This window comes from Schistosoma mansoni, chromosome W (assembly GCF_000237925.1).
Source record: "Schistosoma mansoni strain Puerto Rico chromosome W, complete genome".
NCBI lineage: Eukaryota > Metazoa > Platyhelminthes > Trematoda > Strigeidida > Schistosomatidae > Schistosoma > Schistosoma mansoni.
In genome coordinates this window covers 17,749,876-17,775,381 of record NC_031502.1, presented here as the reverse complement: position 1 = coordinate 17,775,381, position 25,506 = coordinate 17,749,876, and the positions used below count along the sequence as shown (strand labels likewise).

The window sequence follows — 25,506 nt, the reverse complement described above, 5'->3', positions numbered from 1 at the left end:
TGCATACTCATTTACCAAAAGATTTAATGAAGTTTTAGGATTGCATATTGTCATTTATATCTACAGAATATACATATATAACTTTATGAGTGTATATGTTGAACTATATTGTTTATGCTCAAATCGCCGCCCCCATGTCATAATATCTCAAACTCTAGATTGTTAGTGTTCTAAGCCAAATCACTTGAACGCTTATGTTTAATCAACAGACTCAAGCATATTATTCATCACATCACTTCATTTTATTTTAATCTGAATAACCTTATTAACATTTATGTGATTCCTCAACGGTACGTATCCCGATTTCGTTCAGGATTAAACAGGATCCTTGACATCTAAACATGGCTAAGCGCCATGATAAACGCGTCAACTGTAAGAACCGTTAAAAAATCATAGGCTCAGTCATCTACGTCACAATTCCTATCAGACTCAATAAGTACAGTAAAAGCTAAACGATCCAAAAACAAAATACTGTAATTCCTGCTATTTACTATTTATTGACACAGAAAGTTACTAAATACTTAGCAAAGGATTAAAATCGATGACAACAGAAATGCAGAAAAGTGGATAAGGATAAGAATAGAGATCGGTTGTAACAAGTATGGCTAATATTTAAGAAAAAATAGAGAATAATAAGGTTTGCACCACTTTAAATACTCTTACATCTTGTCTTCTACAGCTACAAACCACTGATTTTTGAAAGCACAAGTTCCTTATTCATTGTCGGACACTAAACAAAATCAACTGGAATCTGAAAAGCCACTTTAAAAATAGTTACAAATGCTAGGTAATCACGCAATCTTATTTGAAAGTGTTTAATTATATAAAAAAAGTACACTAAAGTTATTCCAATTCGACAAAGCGATTGGCTTACTAATATAATAAGTGTTTTAAAACCAATCAAATGATCATCATGTCCATTTTGAATTAATTTCAATTACAAACCAAAAGGTTGATGACATAAGATAACTCACGACCCAAAAATATTGTCCAGTATAGATTGGGTGAGCAAAACTGATTAAATCATTTGAGACTTTTCATCTTCAGCACAATCTAATATTACTTACCGAAAAACATTGATGTTATTCTTTTTTATCTCACTACGTGGAAGAAACTATAATCAGGATATTGTCACTGAATAATTGTTACTATCAAAAACCTTAAGACATAGGTATGGTTTTGAAAAAGCTTAATATTCCTATGGACCAAGAAACAACAGTAATGAAAGCATAATAATTACCTAAAGATTACTAGAAAGAAAACAAGTGCACGACAAACAACTGTGACTTTAACAACTTAACGTATATTCACGGCAACAACTGACACTCTTTTGATCAGCACAATCAACTAAAAATGAACATCATACAAAACATTGTGTGACATTATGATCGTTCTGAACTCAGTGTCAAAAGATTATTCTTGAAATGTGTTTTAAGAATGACCCAATTTATATGAAATTAATTTTTCCAAACTTACTGAAATCAAACAACATGATAACAGTGTTGAAGGCACAATTCTAAAGCTTATCATAAGTTAAACAACTGTTCTTTTCAATTTGAGAAAGAATATAATTTTTAACAATATCTGAGGAACTGATTAATAAATTAAACATATTTTAGTGAACTGATTTTTCATTTACTTTAATTCAAAATTTTAGATGTTTAATGAACTTTATTATTCCCCTCGTTAAGAAAAGACGTTCCTCTGACGAACATGACAGTTCTTCAGAGAGACAGAGGCTGAACATAAATAGCAAATAGAACAACTTCCATGGACCATGACAGTTCTAAGAGTTATCAACTAAGTTACAAATCTATCTAAAACCCTGCACTCAACATCGGAATTCCTCATGCAGTTGTTTTAAAGCAAGCGAAAAATATTTGAAAATATCTGCAGCCGAACACTTACAACTTGCGAATCCCCTTGTATTTAATGTACCACGTTTAGCATCAATAGTGTGATACAGAACGAATATTTCTAGTGTTTCCAGGATACTTTATTATTGTTGGTTTCTACTCGGAAAGAAAGCATACTATATGAAAACGATAGAACAACACCTCCGACACAACCAATAGAGTTATGACCAAACATCCGTCAAATATGTCTATCTTATTATCTAACGAAGTCAGATTATGAGACTTTGCTCATGTTACCTCAAACCTTCAGTTACTTGTCAGATGATTAAGAGCTATGAAACCCAAAAACGATGTAATGGAAGTTGACTACCCTGTATTTATTGTAAGAGATCTGTTATTTTCGCAGAATAAGGTGATCAGACAAATAAAATACGTCATACAACGAGATAATCGCGAATACCTTGGTCGGCTTAACGCGTGAATGTACACTGATTTCCTTTTTTCCATGTTCGTTACAGCTATCATGCCTTTACTGCAGTCTTAAGTCTGATGCGAACTTCCGAATTCAGTTGTTGATTGGCAGCCATCAACGGAAGAGTGACTGACCTTTAGAATAGCGACATTAGTTTATCCTTTTTCACCGGTATTACTAATGGCTGACCTATTACTCTCAGTTTCTTAAGTGATTCGATAGAACGGCTTACTGTCACCTAGCACTTCTTTTTTTTTCTATTTCATTCATGTTTATTACCCACCACTTCTCGACATTACCATATAAATTCTTCAGAACGCGATTAGAAAGTTTTGCGCTTGTTTGTTATCAAAACCAAAAGGAGATTGTTTCTGTGATTCTCTGAGTTTAGAATTCCTTATTACGATTCTCTGGTTTTCCTTCCTCCACTTCAAAGCTTGCAAATATCTAGATGGTAGACCTATACGTCACAACTATTCTTTAGCCGAATCAGTACGTTTCGACAAGGTTGTATACACGCCACACTGAAAATTTCAACCAGGGAGAAGTCAAAGTGTTGGGCTTATCACCCACCGATTCAAACCATAAACCAAAAGTTACCATATGATCTATAATATTCATGGTAATTTAACATGATATGGTTAAGGAATATTAATACTTGATTTCGTAATGTTCTTGGCTTCTCGCTATAATCTGCGTAGCCGAACTTATGTGGCAGCAGTTTTAAACACATTTTGACTTTCATTGGTGATTATATAGAAGGTTGTGTACGATCAACAACTTTTTCTGTAGTCTTGCTCTTCTCTATTTGATGTACCGAGCTATCAGACATATAGAATGGTACTTTAAACACATATTTTGTGGGTTCGGGTTCGATATTCTGCTTACGTTCCAGAGCATTATCCTCCAAGTAAAACCATTCGCATCGACAATAAGGAACGGGTGGTCCAGAATTGTATTCGTTCTCTCTAAAACATAGTAAATCTGGTTTACCACCCATTTTAGATAGTCGTATATATGGTGAGTCAGTTGACTTGAAATACATTGTATGCTTTTTCTCGTGGCTGGATTCTTCAGGCATAAAACCAATGTTTGGAATTTGCGAAATTGGAGGAGCCAACTGTTGCACTTTATTTTTCTTCAGTGGGATAACATGACACATCCAGCCAACATCTTTTAGGTTGGTTTGGACGCTCATTTAAGTTCAGATATCTAGTAATCCTGAAAAAATGTCAAGATGAAAATTTGCGTTAACACAGATTACACAAAGTGGATTTTTCTCATGTATGTGTGTGTTTAAAATACGTAGTTTTCAACTAGGCTTCTTTGGTTGAAGATTTCTGTGTAGCTTTAATTACCACAGTAATTTCGTTTTCTGAAACCTTTTTGTGACAACTGGCAGTATACTTTATGGGACATATTTTGTCTTATTTCATATCTTAAAATAGACACCTCCGACCTATGTTTTTAATTGCATTTCACGCAATATTTATCATTGATATGGGCCCTATCCATAATGTATTCTGCATTTTTATAAAAGGTAGTTAATTACAAAAAAGTGCTTATCATAACTAAAGAGCTTGACGAGTAACCTATTGACGTTCAAAACACTGATTGCTGCATTAGAACCTTGGTAAAACATAAATGCCGCAATACACGAACGGACATTTATAAAGCCAGGAAAAGAAAAGCATGCATGTGGATATCATTCTGAAGTAATGTCAACATACAATTAGGACCATAGTTTAGTTATTTCGAATAGGCAGTTAGTTATAGGCAAAGTGAAACCTGGCATATGTGTACATTAGTTGGAGTTGCCATATCCCATTAGCACAGCAAGATGAAATTGTCAGAACAAATTTTAGAGCATTAGAGACAGTAATAATATTATTGGCAGTAGAAAAGATTAGGTACCAATACGTACCGATACGTATCGCAGGTACAATTTGAGAAGGAAATATGCATTGATTCAGCGGAAGTTTCAAGGCGTTTTAGAGACATAGGGTCTAAGGGGAGAAGAAGAGTGGGTCCATCTGCAACCGATTCTGGGCCACTCCATTGAAGTCCTCATCTATTGTCTATCATAGTCATTCAGACCCAAACCAGGTAGCCCATATTTATATGCCTCGATCAGTCCAACATTTGGTGCCCTCAGAGATTGGTCTGACATTTTTGTTCGATCAACCATAACTTTCTTCCGAACCACTACTACACCAACCATTACTGAGCGTCAACTTACGCGGATGACGGGCATAATAAATACACGTAACAACCACCTCAGTCGATAAATGTTCACTATTTCACTATTCAATTTGCCATTCTTACCTAGTAGCTTTCACTTATCTCAACATTAATAACTCAACGGTATTAACATATATGAGCGATGAATACTAGTAACAGACGAATATCCTCGATTTGTAAAGATTGTTTCTCAACTATTAAGTAGAACGATGCAAAGAGCTTCAGAGAGTACCTATCGTTTATTCTAAGTAAACAAAAGTTCTCGTAATAGATCGATTTCTGAAACCTTAGTTGATAACAAGAGAAAAATCATATATATAAATGTCCAAATGTGTAGACACAGGAAATGTCCTGAAATGTATATGTCCAAACTTTGTTGTTCATTCGACAAAAGTATTCCGATATCCGTAGTGGTAATCACAAATAGCTTACGGTATGCAAATTAGTGGTGCGCTCTCTGTGTTTATTTTTATTATCACTAATTACCTCGTTCGCCATATAAGTTAAATTCAGTAAACGTCAGTGAGAGTGTTCGTAGACGTAGGGCAACAATGAACCTGTCAAGCACCGTTGGTTGAAACTGATTGACATATGATAGAAGTTGGAATAAAATATGAACGACTTTCATGAGAAACCATTACTTGCTTTTGTTTGGCCAACTTGATAATGAAAGCACAATCAACAGTAATTGACTTTATCAGTGATTTATGTTGCAATAATAACAGTCAAATCTGTAATTAATTAGAAATTAATAACTGTGATAGCATCTGATGGCCCCAAAAATGAAAGGGCTCTTGATGATAATAGTATGTAAAGGAAGTGTTGGGTGATGCAGTAACTCGTGAAAGACAAGAAAGGCTCAGTAAACACTAAGAAGCATTTTATCCAATCAGCGTTTACTAGAAGTTTTGCCAAAAACATCACGGAAGTGAGAAGTCACATGTAGAGTTTGTGATTGGCTGATTACTACACTGCTACTATGTTTAGTAGCATTTCAGAATTTTCAGGGAGACCCAAGGACTTCTAAAATACTATAAAAACCCTATACTTTCTGTACATAAATGAACCTTTGGAATAAGGTGCTTTACGCATATTTTGCGCCTTTTCTCTCTTGTTCAAGTCGCTGTGTAGATTTAGCTTGGGGGTCACGAGACTAGCTTAGAAACTGAGTATAGCGTTCAATTAGCGAGATTCATCAGGAAGTGAATTCGTTGATCCATTTCTTGAAAGATGTAATGACGAATACTTGTGTTCACATAAGTCCATAAACCGGAAAGAACATATCAACATGGCATTGATGAATCTGATAACAAATGGCTGTCAGAAAATCAGAGATGCTGATCACATTCTAAATGCGTTTCAGACTTGTCCCGGGCTTGCCAAGAAGCGCCGCAGAATTGGTCAGAAAGATTTACTTAATTTTCCTAAAGAATATGAGTGATGTTATGAACCTGGAAACTTAGTTTATAATGTGCATTTTTACAGCACCTTCCCGATGATTTTCGTCCACATGGAGCTTTAGATTCTTTTTCTCCCTCGTATTCGAGTTTTACGTGGAGCATATTAAGAAATCATTGCATAGTGGGTACGTTGTAGCCAAGCAAGCAGACTAGTTATGCGGAGATATATTTCTGTGGTGGGCTTCAAGCTAGCATATTGGCTACTACATTACAAACAATCCCCAAGTCAGATCCAGGGAAACAAGTAATTATGCTTAAGAGTACTAAAATAGTTTCATTCAGGCCGGATAATGTTATACTAGTTCACAGAAAACCTGATATTGTAACTAATGTAGAAAAAAAAGGATTAGTGAAATTTAGACTATTCACGGACCCATGTGATTACTTTGATGAACTGTTCCCTTCTAGTGACATTAGAATATTTATAATTTCGATAGTCAGTCATGAGCACAAACGGGTTTTCATTATGGGTGTTGACTACAAATATATAGCCAGTAACCGTGTTAATATCGTAGCAATTGTTCGATTGTCTCATATGTTTATGTTGATGTATTTATTTATTTCTTGCTGATAGTATTGCTTTGAACTATTTCCTTACCTTTTTTTGTACTGTTTGGCCGACTAATAAGCAATATGTAATTATCAACGCATCATGCAGGAAGTAGGTTTTAATTGCACCTAAACAGTGGATCGTGAGTAAAATCCGTGGCCTCTATCCTACGGATCATGTGGATATGCACCTGTAAAACAGTGCACAACCAGATGACGATTGGTAAGTCATGAGGTGAAAGGTTATTTACGACTGCGGTAAGTTACAAACACAAAAACTACCATTTCCTATAAATAGTCTCCAGACTTCAGATGATTTGTTGGTTTCGTTCAACAAATTGGCTGTTTACCGTATCGACAATTCTACAGACGAAGACACTTTGGCACTAAACGAAGAAAAGGAGCCAGTACAGTAATCTTATTATTATTTCGCAGAGGTGCATCGAAATGGAAAAAGGGTTTCTATACAATTCCGTTGACATCTGATTAGCCGAGTTGCGGGCTGGAAACAGTCGCGTTCAATATCCTAAATTTCGGTTCCCGGACATTTTTGTCCCAACAGTTACCATGTAGGAGTGTTTTTTTAAGAACGGTAATAAACTAGTTCAACACCGCTGGATTCGTCGCCCTCAACGTCCAATTCTAGTCATGTGGGCAGTGCGTTAGCGGCCTAGTAAGTTACGTCACCGATCGAAGTAAATGCTTAAGACTTGATAAAATGCACGAAGTACTGTAGAACATAACATCAGCTATATCAGCTAATGTCGAAGTGTAAAGGGCGTGAACATCCACGGAAATTTGGTAAAAAACTATCAAGTTCGCAGTCCTCTTTATTATCTGAATAGAAACTAATAGTGTTGGACTCATATCTCCAGCAAGAAGACGTAAGGAACAAATTTGTAAGTCAACGAAATTCACTGGATTAACTGTCCCTTTTTCAGATGGCCACTCCGTCGTGTTTAATGGATTATAATCCTAGAACAACCATGATCCATATTTTGTCATAAGTCATGACGCCTGGAGTTGCTATCCATTTCACGACACTTAGCACTTCAACCAAAAGAGCGGCTTAGAAGCGCAGGTTCTAGGGATGCATATGAAATAATAATTTTTTTCTAACCTTTGGGCGCTGTAACATATCGTTTCTTGTCTTCATCCGTCAACGAAAATCAAATTTCTAAAGTTTATGATATCACTACGCAAGAGTGTTTTCACGGCATAAAAGACAGAATACAAAAGCGTCATAGAAGACAAAAACGTGTATGTGCTAATTTAAAGTTATAACTATTCACTGCTGTTCTATATGTGCAGTGTTCAGTATTGGCGAAAATAACCGTGAATAATACTTTACGTAGATAGTTGTTTAACAAACTATGGCAGTTAGATGGCGTTGAAATTTTTGTGCTTATTAAATTTCAGAATTGGCATGAGCATCACTTTGGTTTGGAATAATTAAACTGCAGTTTAAGGAAGGTGTTACTGTAGTAAAGTCCTTAATGTTTAACTTCATTTTCAGTAAAGCTTTTATACAGTGCGCTACATTTCTGACTTGCTTATGAAACTCTTTAAGTGAATGTTGTGAAAGCCTGTTTGATTTCATATGTACTTATCACCTAGGACACATTCTTAACTTGAAACCCTCAACCTGAAATTTCTTTTGCAGTTTTCTGTAAATTATGATAGCGCATGGCACTTCTGATGAACATACATAAAAATCGTAGCCCACTCATCTGTCTGTTATAACTATTCTTGTACAGTGTGATGTTTTTTTTCTTTTCAATAAATGTCTTTGGACACGCAACATTTGTTAACGTGATCCATGGTGTTGTTTTGCAATGGAAACAAAGGCAAGCATGCGGAACATTTGCATTTAGGTAAGAGGAACAATAGAACGTAAAATCAAGCGTGCATCAAAAATTAGGCGAAAAATAGACTATTCAGCGACATTTCGAACAGCGACAAAAAAGGAAACCCCTCATTTTTCTTGTAACAGGCAGAAAAACAGGAATCTCGGTGTGTTTCTCCCTAATCCGCTCTTTATTTTAGAACGCAACGTTCCGTTTATCAGTTGCTTAAGTGTAATAATATTTATTTTTGATGGGATGAACCCCCGAAAAAGACATCAATGGGACAAATTCGGTTGCACTATTTTTCAAAGTGGACTCTCCTGGGGACATATAAAGTTACTCAGAATGAAAGTGCTTTCAATTATTTTCGGATTTACTGAACTCACTTGTATTAGAGGGTTGAATGGTCACACAAGCTGTTGTCATAACAAAAATTCAATCAACAATATCTTAAGAGTAAGCTTGTAAAATTTGAATGTTTCCTTTGAGTTTGTTTTTTGATGTCAATCTACAGCTCTGATTTTTTAGTGTTGTATGATGAGGACTCTTACACGACTTAGATGACAAATTAAAACTATATAGTGAGTTAATATTCCGGCATTTAGAGTCCGTGACATCTCGACAGTTTGATTTGTCAATGTAGACTAGTTAGTTGAAGACGAGTGCTGTAAGTTTAAAAGCTATATCTGAGGTCTGGAGACCGACAGGCTCTGGGGCAGTGTCTGTCATTGAAAGGTGTACTTCAGAAGTACATAAACCTTGTGACGGCTCTTTACTCGAACATAACCAGTCGAATCAGAGCTTATGGCGAACTGTCATGTGGTTTTACTGTCATGTGGTTTTACAACATCAAGTGGTGCCCGGTAAGTCTGCCCACTATCTCCATTTTCGTTCAACTTCTGCTTAAAATAACGTTCTCGTCGACTGAATTTTGAGGAAACGATCTCCTACGAGGACGTCCACTTAACGACTTGGAGTGTGCAGATGACATATTCCTATTTGGTGAAGACGCTGATAAAATGCAGAGCCTTCTGTTAGAACTGAGTAATAATGCCAGGATGTTTGGGATGCGTTTTTCCCCTTCTAAATGTAAACTTTTACACCACGACTGGATTGCGTCAAAACCTGAACTAAGGATAGGATGTGAAGTAGTCGAACTCATCGACAACTTTACTTTTCTTGGAAGACTGATCAGCCCTATTAGGTTGGGTTTGAAAAGCTCGTTAGGCTTTTGTCGACTTACGTCACCTATGGCGAAGACGAGATATCCGTCTATCAATTAAGGGACGAGTATACTGCGCAGCAGTTCGCTCTGTTCTACTTTACGGCTGCGGAACGTGGCCATTAAGAGTAGACAATACTCGTAAGTTACCAGTATTTGACCACAGATGTCTTAGAAATATTGCTCTCATCTGCTGGGAAAACCGGGTAAGTAATAGTAAGGATAGATACAGGGTATTAAGGAATGATGATAAATCAGTTGATGAGATCATGAATCTTCATCGACTGAGATGGTTGGGCCACGTGTTACGTATGCCTGAACACCGATTACCACGACGCGCAATGTTAACTAGTGCTGGAGATGGTTGGAAGAAAGTTAGGGGCGGCCAAACCAAAAGGTGAAATCAGTGCTTGAAGTCACTAACTTCTAGTCTGAGTCGTGTTGGTAGATGCAGACTACCTGGTTGGGGTCCGCGTGACTAACGTAACTAATGGTTTAATACTCTGTGTGATATGGCTCAGAAACGATCACAATGGCGTAGGTGTATACACTCTTTGTCTTCCCTTTAACTATGAGATTAAAATTGCTTCATATCTGTCTTTCTTCCTGTACTTTATCCTTATATACAATCTTTCTTTTATATATTACCACCATTAAATTAACTACTTCTTTGAATTCGGTGTTCATCTTGTTGTGCTAATAAGGTATGGTAACTTGGACTGATGCATATATGTGCCTGGTCCTACGTTGTAGCTGACTGTCCAACCCACTCATCTCATGACCGATATCACGTACGCTATCACATGACCCTTAGTGGATCGATAGTGAGATTGCTGGGACGTGAGAAACAGTTTTAGGACTTGCCCTCAACGACAACAACTAAATGTGAGTACAGGTTGATCAAGAAGTTACAAAAAACGGACCAAACTAGATCTTGCACTATTTATGAAAAACATTTAATGTGCGATGGCTATCCTTATCTAAAACGATTAGAGGAAGAACATGATGAAGTGAGGCGATTCATTCATTATTATTGTAGAATTTGGACTCATCAGCTGAGTCGGACCCCATTAAAACAAGATAATTGTTAAATTTCTTCAGGAATTTCGACTCTGAGGATATTGTCATCAAAATTTTTCGTAACCATACTGCTCAGATGCTAACTTGGATCCTTGTCTTTGTGCCTGAAGATGCCATTCATCTGTTACTTACTGATATCAAACCTAGTAATTTTCTGGGTCCTGACGAGCACATTCTTGAATCCTTTATCATCCCTCGTAAAACCTTTTTATAATTACACATGGAATGGGTCAATATTTCTTTTTTCCAAACTCAACCGTCTAGAGATCGTGGGGATAATAATCGTTAGCCCTATATGCTGGTATGAGAATAGTTAAGTTCTGTCTAGCAACTGACCTGTAAATGTGACTAGCACAGTTGTTAGGGTATTTGTATGCCTGAATAACCGGCTTTTGAGAATGTATTAAGAAGATAGCTATTTGTCTGTTGACATGATATTAATAAGTTTTGGCAAAGGCTTTAATATCCTGCCTCGCTTGGAACATATGTAAAGACTCACCAAAATTTAGATATCAGGTAGCTTGCAGAGGCAGTAAGAAACTTCTCCTATGGCTGGCCTAGAATCGATGATAATATATTTCCGCAAGGGCAGGTACACACCATTTTTATAGGCATGATCTACAAGTTACAATATATACTGGTTCACAGTATGCATCCCAAGCAGGGTTGTTTAGTAAATATAATCTATAAGAGTTAACAGCTGTTCATTCGTTCAGATATACTATGTTTTCGTCAAAATATTTTCCAAAGGGGCATCGCGTCCACATTACATACCAGATCCAATCTCGACAAAAGTTGTAATAGGGTTTTGGTCGTGCTATTTATGTAATGCAGCTTTTTAAGTTTATAGTCGTTATAAAGTAGACTTGTAGAGCGCCTGGTGCGAGCTATGACCTTGTGAAAGCGCCTACGTCGGGCTTGTTCCAGATGTCAGAAGTTACACATCTTCCCCCTCAGAGCAAGATTCTGAAGAGAGAAAAAGGAAACCGAGGAGCAACAAGGCATTTGGATATGAACGGTAACCAATGCTTAACATTTAGTAGTAGAACAGACGGAGGTATGATAAATTATTAGATTATATTGATACTAGCTCATGTTGCTAGAGTAAAATGTGATCAGGGACTCCAGATGAGAGAATGCAGTAACAAAGAGCAATGAGTTGTGATATTTAACAAGGTGGATTAGGTTCGAATGAAGGAAGGGAAGTCAAGATTGGAATCAGGAAGACTGTTTATTAGAACAGAGAGTGCATATAGAGAGTAGAATGTTGAGTAAAATAACAACCATATCCTTTACAGTCTGTGTGTCACGATCTGAAAACAACTACGGTTCTCAATGTAGAATTTCCCAAAGGTTTCTGAGCGTTATAGCCACTTCACTTCAAATGATGCAAATATGTTTGCATTTTATACTATACTCATGCGAGACCTCGCATAACATAGCTGCATGCAAGAAGATGGTTTATATTTTGTTACGTCTCCCCACACTCTTTGACATGGTAACTTGTTAATGAGAGTGTTAAGTGTGTTAAGTAGAAAAACAAACATATCCTTTACAGTCTGTGTTTTTTTTATCATCCGATGCCTGCCACACAGTTTTCATGTAAAAGTCCGAGTTAGCACGTCATAGGTTATCTTAGTAGGATCCAGCACAAAAATTAGAAACACGAGTCTGAATGGTGAGTGCCCTGCTGCTCCTTTGGTTTTCTTTGCTTCAGGATCCTGCTCTGAGGACACAGCTATGGAGCTTCTGTTGTCTGAAACAAACTTGACGCACGCGTTTTCTCAGTCGTAGTTCACAGCAAGCGCACACCAATCTACATTACAACAACTGTAAACTTAAAATGCATTTCATAAGTACTTAGCAAGACCAGAATTCCAAGACAATAATGCCGAGTTTGGATTTGATTGGTGACGTCGACGCGATGCCACTTTGGAAAAATATTTGCAAGACTGCACTCAGTGTAATAATAAAACATAAACCAGATCAATAACGCTCCAAGACATCTGCAGGAATGTACAGTTATTTACTTTAATGATTCCATCTATTTAACGACCCTATTCGGTAAGCATACTGTAATCAAACTAATGTTGTATTTTGCAGATCACCCCTGTAAAAATGGATGACCCCCTAGAAGCTGTAAAAATTAGAACAGACGGCAGTGCAATCTGATTAGACGTTTGTTCAACAACAGCCGCAAATCTAGACCACTTTTACCCAATAATGTTCACTAGGCGATAAAAGTTAGTTACGAAAACTCTACTGAACAACACGAATGGAAAATCATTCTGCCGATTCAGTTTCGTATTTTGAATGACACTCTTCTGAGACTGTGAGCTGCACAAACAACCACGGGTAACATGACTTAGATACTGATACAGAAGTATAGAACTTTGTTGAGAGCAAATATACATTGCGTTGATATCACAACATCAAAAGTCGTCACTATCGCTTCTGTATTTCAAGCATTTTAAATGAATAATCACTTGAGCGGCCAACTGACCGGATAATGCTAGTTGTTGTAAATAGCCTTACAAAATTAATTCATCTTTCTCCAAACCAAAAATGAAATCTATAGGGTCTATGACACTTATGTGCCGTTATCAACAACTCTTTGCGATTTAAAAATAACCCAATGGTCTTTTTAAAGCATAGTAATAAAATAATGGTTGACTATCAGAAAATTGCTTTTAGAAATATTAGGTTATTGGATACTGAATAGACACGATAACTGGTTCACGTCTTTTCGACACGACGATTAGTTATCGCGAGATGTTCATGAAGAGTTCGTTTCTTCGTCAGTTCAGGAAAGAAGAAACCGCTTTGCATCCTGTCGGATTTTCAGAACCGTCTCAAATTGACAGTAAAAAGCCATCTTCCTTGATTTGGAAAGGTCTTGAAGATGGAAATGCAAGTTCAACCTGTGACTTGGATGACGATGATTATTTCGAGGGTGATCACTTTATGTCTCCCAATGAGACCAACTTGTCGATACCCTCAAAAACAAACTGGAATGATAACAAATGGAGCAAAATGCTTAAATTTGGTGATGAACCCAAGAAAAGAGATCTAGTCCCGTTTACTCCAGAGTCACCAAAGATAAGCAATTTACGAAATACGTCACAGAAATCTCATGTCAACAAGACTATCATTTCTCTGGATAATCTTGATCAAGCTAGACCCCAGTCCCCGCTAGATGATTTGGGAGTTCCGAAAAAGGCTCCAGAATCACCAATGTTGAATTTTCTCAGCAAAAAACCTAGTGCCTCGTTTATGCAATCACCAGACGCACATAATGTCTCAACCAGCTCTGAAGATTCTGTTTACTTCCATCGAGCCTCTAAAGTCTGTCAAGATTACACGGGAGAGGTGAAGACCCACCTTGACAAAGTCCATGATAAACCAGTCACTGAGTTTTCAGTCGAAGACAAATCAGACACATTATGTGACAAGTAAAATGTACCATGTGTTTCATAATTTAGTCTCAAATTTTTGTACAAGCGCCTAAGACAAGAAGCAGAAAATCTTGAGACATGGAAGTGTTGCACCATGTCAAAATTAGAGGAAAAAGTACGAATAATAAAAATATATTTTTTTCAAAAAGTGTCTAGACCTGCAGTCCTATGAATCGCTTGTTGAAAACTTGCGAAGAGCAAACCTTGAGCTTCAGGTACTGATGAAAATTAAATGAATATTTGGTTTAGATGAATATGGAAACCGTTAGTTTAAAATATAAAGATGAGCTGGCTGTAAGAGAAAAATTGTCTGAACAGTAAAATGATTTTTATTCTCAAAATACATATGATTCAGGTTTTCAGCCATCAAGCAACAGTGCACGACATTGGAGCTCAAAGCCGAAAAACTAATGGAGGCAAATTTAATAAGTGAGGTTATAATAAAAATGTAATTTTCAGCAGTTGAGAGCAAGTTCTGTCAGTCGGAAATCGTAAATAATTCTCTCCTGTCTATATTTAAAACGATAAAAGACAACTTAATTGAGCAGTCAAACAAATGTTTGGACAAATTCAAGGAATCAGAAAAATTAGGTAAGTTCCCTGGCAGTTTCTTAAAATGAGACAGTTACAGGTAAGATATTGGATCTAGAAACACTACAGGAGTCATATATTGCAATGGATGAAAAAAACAAATTATTGGTAGAATTATTTTTTATAAAACCGTAATTCTCACAGCAAGACGAGCTTCTTCACTGGCGACAAAAGCATCACAGTGATATAATTCAGATGCAAACGGAGATTGACCAGCTTAGTACTGAAAATAGTTTGTCATGTCTATTCTAAAGTAATTGATTAGTTGAGCTTAAGGAGTTGGAGAAAACCTTAATGTGCACCAACGAGAAAAATCTGTCACTGATTAAACGTCTGCAAGATGCTATAGCAGAGGAAAAAGTGAGATAATAAATAACCAAACTCTTCTTCTAGATAAATGGAGAAAACGCTGAACAAATGTTGAAAAATAACAGTAAAGAAAATGATGAACTCAGAGATTTAGTTGCTCAGATTGGAGACAAGAATTTATACGTATTAGAGATGTTTAATACTCTTAATAAAAAATTCATTCTTCTTGAAAACCAGACAACGACGTTACGAAGCCACTTTAAATGTTTTACTAACAAAATAGGAAACATGATCGCTAAATTAAATTCATTTCAGGTTCAACAAGAAAACAGCAAAGAGGAAATGGTCATCGATCTAAAAGATGAACAGCAAAACATCAAAAAATTAGCCCAGAAAATAAACGAAGAGTATAACACGGTATTTATATTTCTCACTTTTAGATCGATTGTTATCCACAAATTCGAATCAAGCCTTTATCAGACATGCGGTAAAATTGATTTTAAACCATAACGTTTTTTGAAGTTAACCTAGTAATGGAGAGTGAAATCTTGAAGATCGACAGAGAAAATCTGGTTAGTAAATTAGATAGTTTACACATGAAAAAATAACATTAGGTAAACCTAAACAGAAAGGTTTTCGAGTTGGAGAAAGAAATAGAATTTTATCATATGAATGAAAATGCTCTGAGAGGTGCACTGAAAAAATGTCAGACCCAAAATGAAAAGTTGCAGGTAACTAATAGTTAAATACCGTTTACGTCCCGGAAGATTATTAACGACTCATTACACACACAGCTAAATTGCGAAAGCCGAAATTGTACCAAAGCTAATGAGAATTATCTGAAAGCTGAAGCTTTAGTCAAGCATTTAGAAGTAGGATATGATTCTAACGCAATCACGATCAAATAGGAAAAAGCGCGTTCAAATCAAAATGAAATAAAAGATTTAACTGAAAAAGCGAGAGCAATTGAAAAGGAACTAAAAGAGGAAAGGTAATGATTAAAAATGGATTTCAAATACCATTTTAGACTCAATTGTTCCAAGGTCAAAGAAACGCTTGAATTTCACGAAAAAAAGTTCTACGAACTCAAAATGAGCAGTGAAAAGAATCAACAAGCTCTTGATCTGGCGCGTATGCAAATAAAGGTGAAGATAAGTATGATATACTGGTCACAATATCTATCTAAATTCTCTATAAGATTTATTAACAGTCTAGAAGTGTCTATAAACCCTATCCATGAAACTTTTTATTGGTTAATAATTTCATTTTGGGATTAAATATGTGTATATTAGGAAGTGTAAACTTAGTGACTATTGAATCTAAGTCACTGCGTCAATAAAAATTCATAGTTATTTGGTAAAGTTTAGGTTTTATCTATAAAAGACTATTACTTTTAAACTGGTAAAACTATTTATGGTAAGTAAATGATAGTGCTTTTTCAAAACAGATAAAAGTAACAAACTTATATAACAGTTTACTTTTGCGTTCTTTGAGAATAACTACTTTTAGACAAATGCAGATAACTTAGTTGAGTATTCCGTCCTACATAGTGCGAATAATTACCACCAATAAGTATTCAGGAAAAGACCGTAGAAATTGCCTTTCCAGAAGTTATTTCTTACATCTATTTACTTGCTGACTAAAAGGGTGAATACCACATTCTTTCCAACTTACTTGAATGAAGTAGTCAAATGCTTATAAAACTGCTCAGTTCAAAATTAAACTGTTAGTTCTTAGTCGTGATCAGCATAGAACCAGGCTTGAAAACGTCACAGCCCATTTAGCCCAACTCACGTAGACACAAAAAGCTGATTAAACGAACCAAAGAATGAAAATAATATCAAATGTAACGGGTAGCTAAACACGGAAATGCAACTCGTAAAGAAAAGACATTAAAGAATTTTGATTATGGAATAATACCTACCTCAAGATTCAGAAGAAAGTGGTAAATGAATGTACTTGTAATAGACATCACCCAGGCTAATAGACGTTTGTATCAGGCTTTACGTTCATGATGGCTGACTGAAGTCACTATACATTTTCTGTCACTCATTATGAATAGAGAACGGTTCATAACCAGAGAGTCTGTATTGTGCAACCAGCCTTAGGCTTATAAGTTATGATTTGATAGATTGGCATCTTGTCTTTCCATATCCTTTGTCGGCTTTTTTAACTTGCTTTCAACCTTTTCATGATAGCGCGATAATGGAGATGGTGGTCGAGCACACGTAACACATGTCTTAATTACTTTGCCAGGATCAGCTTTATATCCTTATAGACAGACTGTAATCGTTAATGATAAATGCGTGTTGCAAGTTTAACTTTTTTACCAGACATATCACTTTTTTCCAGCAAATGCATCAACAAAAATTTGAATGTTTCCTTTCAACCTAATCTCCCACATAGCGATATTACAAGTAGATGAGGACTCCTAAGGTCAGATTTAACTTTCTAATGTACATTATGTCTCGAGAAATGCTAAAAATGTACATTGTTCTCACTAGTCTGTTGTTTTGGTTTCAAGAGGAACCGGAATGAATCAAATATAAGAATTGGAAACTGGTCAGTAACTCGTTTGAAGAATTCTGTTAATTTTTGTAGACAAACTAGTAATTTATAAAAGACAACTTCATTAGACTTAGCGACAACACTGAAATCTAAGAGCACAAAATCATGAACGATATTTTTTGCTCAAATACATTAGATATTCATTTTGTGTTTCAGAGTCATCACAAAACCGTATAAATCTTTAACACTAATTTTTCAAAGATTACATCTACTCGATGCTCACTTAATCAGTTCAGCGAAATGGTTATAAATACTCTGATTAGTTCGAAATTATGCATACAACTCACAGAGTTCATCATTTTAGCTGTGTTAGTCTATACGATAATTAGAATCTTAGCGATAATGGCAATAGGGACATAAGAAAGCTACTAAAGGTTGTTTTAAGTATGCTATGAAAACTAGTAAGCATTTTATACTGCAAAACGTTTTACATTACATTTAGTCTCCGTATACACATAGGAAAAAGAAGAACACCATGAGGAACTGAAACGGCAGTTGGTTAATCTTAATCAAGAAAAGGAGCAAAGTATTTTGAAGCAAATCCAGCTAACTAATAATATAAATGATGTGACGATACAACTAGAATACTCACGACAAGAAATCGGACAGCAAAAGTTAAGGGAAAAGCTAATTCAAGAACAAAATCAAAGACTGGAAAATGAAAAAACCGAGCTACAGAAGCGAAATGAAAGTATTACAGATGAACTGTTGTCTTTGAAAGAAAGGTTGAATCAGCAAGCTGACGAAATAAAACAGAAGCAAGATGAAGTTGAAAGTTTAAAAGAGATAATTGATCTTAAAAATATTGAGAGCTCCAAAAGCAGCAGGAAGGTGGTAAGTCCTAATTAAATATAAGTATAAACATCAAGGATAAAAAACTAAATGAATCCATGAATCTAATACAAAAGCTTAGAGAACAGACCAAGGAACTGAGTCAAGAAAAGGTATTTTATTTCACATTAAAGCTGTAGCTATTTAATGTGTATTATGGGCTGATTATAAGGCATTTTTAACATAAAACAATTCGAAACACCAACATATATTTGATAAAAGATTATATTATTCACTTTAGATCAAGAATCAAATATTGATGACCATGAATAGAACTAAGGAAAACATAATTTTTGATGATTTTCAAGTTCTTTCAGTGTCACAAAACGGACGCTGCAGTTTCTGCAGGAAAGAAATGCATTACGGTGTTTTTTAATACAGTGCTGTTTTAATGTAGAATGCTGAGCTGCTCTGTAGGTGCATAGAGTACAGGAAAATGGTTTTTCTCCAGTATGCTTCCGGAAATGAGTTTTTAAATGACTTTTCTCAACGGTTTGGTAAGAACAGATTGAGCATTTAAATGGTTTGTTTTTAGTATGAGTCGACATTATATGTTTCTGTAAATGTACTTTTTGTGAGAACTCTCTTTTGCAGTATTCACAAATGAAATTCGACCGTGACTTCCGTTCACCACAAGCAAGGGGTGTTTGTGTACAGTAAGTTATTTCATTACACAGTGAAGTCGTATCGGGGTTTGAAGTATTCGAGACCTTCAAAGAATTATCTCTGAGTTCGGATTCTGCCTCGCCATCGGAGTCACGAGAAAACAAAATTGGACATGAAGACATTTGAGTACAGGGAGAACTTCCATCCACAAGACAGCATGTTTTACGAACAACCGAAGGAATAGAGCTGCTAGGACCCACTGAACTGTAGTTTGTTGAGCAAGAACTTAACACTGACGGCACTTGACTCACCGACTGACAGGGCGCCGACTTTCCATCGTTCGAATTAATCGAGTTATGGCTACTTTTATCTTCAGTGACGATGAAGGATGAACTTGTTGTGTCTGAAACTGATATCACTTCTTGTAGGAAGCTATTACTGTCGTTAACCATGCTTGATGGTCTATGTTTGATTATAGATATTCTATGTGCACATTCAACATGCGCAATAAGATCTAATGGCGAGATATAGCATTCATCACAATGAGAACATTCCAAAAATAGCGGATTGCCAAAACTTAGTCTGGAACAACCATCTGACTTATGTTGTATAAATTGAGTAATTGCGCATAAACGAAAAATTCTAGCACACGTACCACAGAATAAGGAGTCAAACATAGTCTCGACTGAAATGAGTATGTGATTAGAAATAACGAGACGGTTTATTTTCTACAATCTTTTCTAGTCAATCACACTGTATTTACACTTTAGACCATAAAAAACACACTGAATGTTAAATAATTCCATTGATTTTGGTTGTATGTGCACAATACTAGACGAAAAGTTTCCAATAGAAAACAAAGTAATAATGCACACTAAAAAACAAGGTCATATGAAAATAACCTGCAAGTATTGATATTATTACCAAAAATTTTCATTTAACGATTTCTAATTCAACTTAATAGTAATGATAAATTTATGCAGCACCTCATCTCTACATGCTACAAATAGACTGTCACAAAATAAAGTGCGAATATTAGTATATTGGGTAAATATTTAATGTTGTCACTCACATCAATTCTGGCATACAAGAGTACGTCATTCTACTTAATCAAACGATGAACATCCGTAGATGAGTATCTAGTTATGGATTACATTTCCTATCCAAAATAACTCAAATTTTCAATAAAAATGTTCAGAACCCTTTTTAATCTATCGATAGTTGGAAAGGATTTATTCCATTAAAAAACCACAATAAATTTAAACTCATATACTAGAATGGAACATCTCTCGAGAAGAACCTTCAAGAAAACTGATATACTTGATCAATATGTATAGGCTATCTCATGAATGTACTCATCAGTACAATCTTTAGTGATAGGCTATTGAATATGAGCAATAAATCTACAAGTTTAACCATTCGTTTCAATTAAAGAAAATCTTTCATCCAGAATCTTAAGGAGTCCAACTATGACTTATGTACCAAATTATAATTTCGTAAGTACGAGTTGGGGGTGAGATAAATGAAAATTCCAAACCCCTATGGGCTATATTAGTCATATATATTGTTTTTAATGTATTTTGAAAAGATCTCTAGCATTTATTAAATAGAGGAAACCGAAAAAAGAAGGAACCAGTCTAATACTAACACAATAACTATGGAGTGCATTACTAATAATTGACAACACAAGCATGCTACTTCTGCTTGCTGAGTTTGTCTGCTCAACTAAACTCGAACTAGAAATACAACAGATAGACGTATCAGTCAACTCACAAAATAAATGATTTCCTGTAAGAGAGTCAGTAACAAAAAAGAACATTGTGTTAAGCTTACGCGAAACGATAAAAGAATATTCATAATATCAAGAACTTGTGTGAGATTATCGGTTTTGAAGAATTATTTGCTTCTCATCTGAACATATTTTAGTAGGTTTTACTGCGTTTTGTAAAATACTCTCAACGTTATATTGACATATTAGACTAAGTTGATAGCTAGAGCATTTTTAACTTCTCACTACAGTGAAAAGGATTTATAAAATTAAGTCTCGTTAATGAGGAAAATGTCGAGTGTATAATAAAAATCATTAGTCTGACAGAATTTGTTGATCTTACCAATATTCGTGGAAACACTAACTTACGGAACTAAATGAGCAGGAGTTTAGCTACGTAAGCATAGAAATCCATCATAAGAAATGGTTTGAAAGCTAAGTCCGTCAAAGTCTCGCGGATTACGTGCTTCCAACAAATTATAGATATAAATATCCATTAGAAACGAACAACTGTGCTGCAAAAATATGTTCATAGTAAATCAGTCTTTCCGTTAAGCAATATATTTGTTTGATCAAAACGCTTTTATATACTGTAGAAGGAAATTCTAAAGAAACACATGATAAAAGAGCAAGAACTTAAGAAACTAGAAGTAAAGGCAATAAATCAAGTATGCAACGTATTACTTAAGTTAATACCAACATTCAGGAGAAAGAATTGAGGGAGGCAAATGATGAAAAACAAAGGCTTTATGAAGAACTAAAGAGAATGAAGCAGGATCAAGTCGAACGAGAAACGGTCTTAGCAGAGAATAATAGGGAACTATTAAAACTTCGATCAATAGAAAAGGAATATCAGGAATTCCAACACCAAATTTATGCAAACTCTCCCCCTGTCAGTACTCAGCTCCCGAAGGAAATTCACGAAAAGGTGACTCAGACTCCCAAATCACCAGCGGTATCCTTGAAACTAGATAATTTGGTAGGGAGAACTTTTGTTCAGTTTAAAACTTCACCTCAGAACATGACCGAAACGCCTACTAAAACCCCGAAGAGTATATTGAAGCAACCAGGTTCAGCTACCAAACGCAGGAGAGTGTTTTTCGCTTCCCCTGATTATGAAAGCATGGTGAACAACGAGGAAGAGCCAGGCTATCAGAAACAAGAATTTGAATTTCCATTATTTAGGAAAGTGAGCCCGTTCACAATGAATACACCTAAAATCCAAAACCTTCAAACACTTGACAAAGTAAGTTGGGTGAGTACTTAAGAATTCCGATATATGGAATTACCTACAATTATTTTAATGACATATATAATAGCAAAGATTGTCTGAATGACCGATAAGGGATGATAAAGTTGCTTAAGCCTTGTAAAGCTTAGTAAGGAATAATTTACAAAGTTGAGTAGGGGGAAATCTTAATTATACTATGAAAACGTGACAAGTAAATCAGTATATTTAGCTGGAGACCGCAATGCAATAAGCAGACAACAGTTGGCATAAATAATTGTCGTAAACAAAGAGTAAAGTGGTAACAATGTCGATTAATTAACATGCAGATATGTACAGGTAATTCAACTAATAATTGATATACAATTGCAAATACAGAAAACCTTACAAAACAAGTGAACATTGAAATCTTTTTTAGGTGACTAATATTCGGAAAACACCACGGAAAACTGGCCGCCAAATCACAGAAGAATGTTACAAGATGGATACCGAAAAATCTTGGTTTGACTGTGAACAAATCTTCGGTTACGGGGCAGAAGATTAATGGTGAAGTCGTTAAAATAAATACTCTTTATTATTAAGTACAGATGTACAACGTTATCATAAGTTCGTTAATAAAAAATTATACATATATATAGGTTATTGTTACGTTAAGTGAATATCAAACCATATGGGAGCATGATCACTAACAAGACCATTTGCACCACTTCCTGTTTCCTCCGGAATTAAAGGATGTCTAAGCCCTTTTAATATGACACCAGAATCACCAGTCCAACGAATAGTGGATTCAGAAGTCAAAGAGAGGTTAGCAGAAAGCCATGCATTGTCATATGCTCTCAAATGGTTAGATCCGGATTTACAATGATTCGTAGTAGTTTGCTGTTCACCTTTGAGTACTGGCCATAAACCATGTTCATGCAATACCCGATAAGCTTTTGAATAAACAAAAAGAGATAATCAGCATAACGATGCATGAAATAAATCAGATCTAAATGAACAGTGATGAGAGCTTCAATTAAAATTATAGAAATTATTTACGTTATGTGCCAAGTGACGTCTAACATCTGTTTGATTTATTTTCAAGCGAAAGCAAATAATGAACCTATAACTATACTAAATCGAAATCATAACGGCTAAAGAGTATTTAAGTGCTTGCATATAACTAGCATAAAAGATTTATTGGTCCCATTACGTTTATTTACTTAGAAAATTACTAAAGTATTACCTCTAATAATGTAGGAAGAATAAATCGATGAAAGTTTGAAAAATTCTTTCATCATAATACTAGTCAATGAAAAGAATATATATATATATATAACGTGGTTGTGATAAACACTGTGCTCTTTATCTAACAATGATTATTGCTAGCACGAATTCAACACCACTGTGGTTTACTTTCGACCCTAAAACCATATGGTCTTTTATTCCAAATATGGTTCATTTGTAAATACAACGGAACCGAAATTGCTAGTTAAAGTAGGTATTATGAAACTAACTTTGAATTGTTGCTGGGATTATTCAGATACAGGATCATGTAATGATGAATACTATCAGGTTCCGTTAAGAGAGTTCTTGTGGTTTCATTCCTGTCAAAACTTTATTTATCGTAAATAATGTAGCTTACAAGTCAGTCGTGAGAGCTTTAAACCTCAAAGGGCATAAGTCATTCAGCAGCGAATTTTTTACACAACATCTATAATAACATTAAGTTCGAAAACTGTAGAAGCCATCCATTTTCCTTTATCTTCGTATCTTTCCCAGTTTGCGAATAATGAGTGCCATTTACCTATTTATTTGAACACATAAGTATTGGTACAAAGGGGCACCAGATATATATGCGCCACACAATAACAATGAGAATGGGAAGAGAAAACGAATGTAACGTGAGTATAAGAGAGAAGAAAAAGGGACAATAACGACCACAGATTAGTGTATAGAAGTGTGATAATAATGATAATATTAATGGGGGGAACAGAAGTGTACAACCAGAAGAATTCTTTCAGTTAAGGGAGTTATGACCACCCTTTATGAAGAAAGTGAAAGAAAGTTACAGCAGGATCACCACTGGCTTCTATTCTGGGCCATATTTGATAACGTCTCTAGCCACTGTGTTGCACAATCCCTTTGCAGCTTTCTTTCATACCACGACACCACTTCATACACTGACCACATCTCCGCTTTTTCCAACCAGCCCCATTGTCGGCAAATAATGCACGACGAGGAATTCACTGTGACAACATTCGTAGAACATATCCAGGCCACCGAAGTCGATGTTTCAAGGTGGTGACATCAATTGGATTATCGTCTCTGAGCCCGAACACACGATGCCGAACCTCAGCATTGCTAACATGGTGTTGCCACTGGATGTCAGCAATCCTTCGGAGACAGCGATGACTAAACACAGAGAGTCGTCTGACATCCTCAATAGACAATCCCAGAGAACAGTCCTGTCCAACGAACCGAAGGCAACCTTGATATCAAGAAACACTGCGATTTTTAGCCTGTGATAAGTATTACGGTGTTTTAACATTCGGCAGAGGGTGAAGATATGATCAATACATCCTCGACCAGAACGAAAACCAGTCTGCTCCCCGCGAGTCAATCTTTCTCTGGTTTTAAACAACCTACGAAGTATGACAGAAGCCAACAGTTTGGATGCAATCAAAAGTAGACTTATCCTCCGATAGTTGTTACAGAAACGACATGAACCCTTTTTAAAGATAAGGACAATTATCGACTCGTTCCATGAAGTTGGAACACTCTTTAGCTCCTAGACCTTTGTAAACAACGTTATCAGCTCCTTCACCAGAAAGTCACCACCATCTTTAAAAACGGCCCGAGGTAAGTCATCTGGACTTAGTGATTTGTAGCCCTTCAAAATTTGGAGTTCCTTGCGGACTTCCACCTCATTTGGTGGATCAGTCGTCACAGGCCATGGAGGGCAGAACAGTCTGATCGATGTTTCCGGGGCATCAGGCCAGTTGAACTGCCCTTCGAAGAACTCTGCCCACCGTCCAAGACATCTGTGGATGTTAGTGATTGGCATCCCGTCATCCTCACAGATTGTTTCACTCGCACCAGACTTCCTGCTGCCAGTGGCTCGGATGAGTTGAAAGAGCTTCCAGCAGTTACAGCATGCAACTGCTACTCTCATCTCATTAGCACGCTCCGACCACCAGGTTTCTCGGTCCTTACGCAAGATTTGCCCAATTTCGTTGCGTAACAGCCTTCGTTTGTGGTCGAACTCACAGTCACCCGGAGTAGACCGACAGGCTTCGATGAGTTGTAAGGAGCCTGAAGAAACCCACCGCTTATAAGCGGGACGTTTCGCGAAGCCGCAAGTGGCTTTACTCGCCATTCTCATAGCGTCATGCAGTCGCAACCAATGCTCATCTATACTTTTCGGTGGGATGGCAGCTAGCC

The 25,506-nt window shown here is 36.1% G+C and overlaps 6 protein-coding genes across 6 annotated transcripts in view; 4 read left to right on the top strand and 2 right to left on the bottom strand.

The window, feature by feature from the left end:
• Smp_145560 (putative oxalate:formate antiporter) overlaps window positions 1–6,010 on the top strand; it is a gene marked incomplete at both ends in the record, with an annotated part of 29,913 nt that extends 23,903 nt beyond the window's left edge. The window contains one exon of the mRNA XM_018788827.1: window positions 5,933–6,010. Within this exon, the coding sequence (XP_018654331.1) occupies window positions 5,933–6,010 (78 nt within the window). The remainder of the gene's footprint in view (window positions 1–5,932) is intronic.
• On the bottom strand, window positions 2,927–3,554 carry Smp_100350 (hypothetical protein). The gene has a single exon (XM_018788828.1). It carries the CDS (start codon window positions 3,524–3,526, stop codon window positions 3,080–3,082), a length of 447 nt encoding a protein of 148 aa, XP_018654332.1. The 5' UTR covers window positions 3,527–3,554; the 3' UTR covers window positions 2,927–3,079.
• A 7,489-nt stretch (window positions 6,011–13,499) lies between the features above and the next one.
• On the top strand, window positions 13,500–14,183 carry Smp_145570 (hypothetical protein; the record flags this gene model as incomplete). Its single annotated transcript, XM_018788826.1, has 1 exon — window positions 13,500–14,183. The coding sequence occupies one exon, from the start codon at window positions 13,500–13,502 to the stop codon at window positions 14,181–14,183; it is 684 nt and encodes a 227-aa protein (XP_018654330.1).
• Window positions 14,184–14,798: 615 nt separating this feature from the next.
• On the top strand, window positions 14,799–18,499 carry Smp_145580 (putative progesterone-induced-blocking factor; the record flags this gene model as incomplete). Its single annotated transcript, XM_018788825.1, has 7 exons — window positions 14,799–14,813; window positions 15,167–15,499; window positions 15,697–15,813; window positions 15,850–15,954; window positions 15,991–16,073; window positions 16,110–16,227; window positions 18,110–18,499. The coding sequence occupies 7 exons, from the start codon at window positions 14,799–14,801 to the stop codon at window positions 18,497–18,499; spliced, it is 1,161 nt and encodes a 386-aa protein (XP_018654329.1).
• Window positions 18,500–18,756: 257 nt separating this feature from the next.
• On the bottom strand, window positions 18,757–19,764 carry Smp_043420 (putative zinc finger protein; the record flags this gene model as incomplete). The annotated part of the gene is made up of 1 exon (XM_018788824.1): window positions 18,757–19,764. One exon carries the CDS (start codon window positions 19,762–19,764, stop codon window positions 18,757–18,759), a length of 1,008 nt encoding a protein of 335 aa, XP_018654328.1.
• Window positions 19,765–20,053: 289 nt separating this feature from the next.
• Smp_043430 (hypothetical protein) lies at window positions 20,054–22,627 on the top strand (the record flags this gene model as incomplete). Its single annotated transcript, XM_018788823.1, has 5 exons — window positions 20,054–20,134; window positions 21,452–21,523; window positions 21,562–21,834; window positions 21,874–22,101; window positions 22,502–22,627. 5 exons carry the CDS (start codon window positions 20,054–20,056, stop codon window positions 22,625–22,627), a joined length of 780 nt encoding a protein of 259 aa, XP_018654327.1.
• Window positions 22,628–25,506: the final 2,879 nt, after the last annotated feature.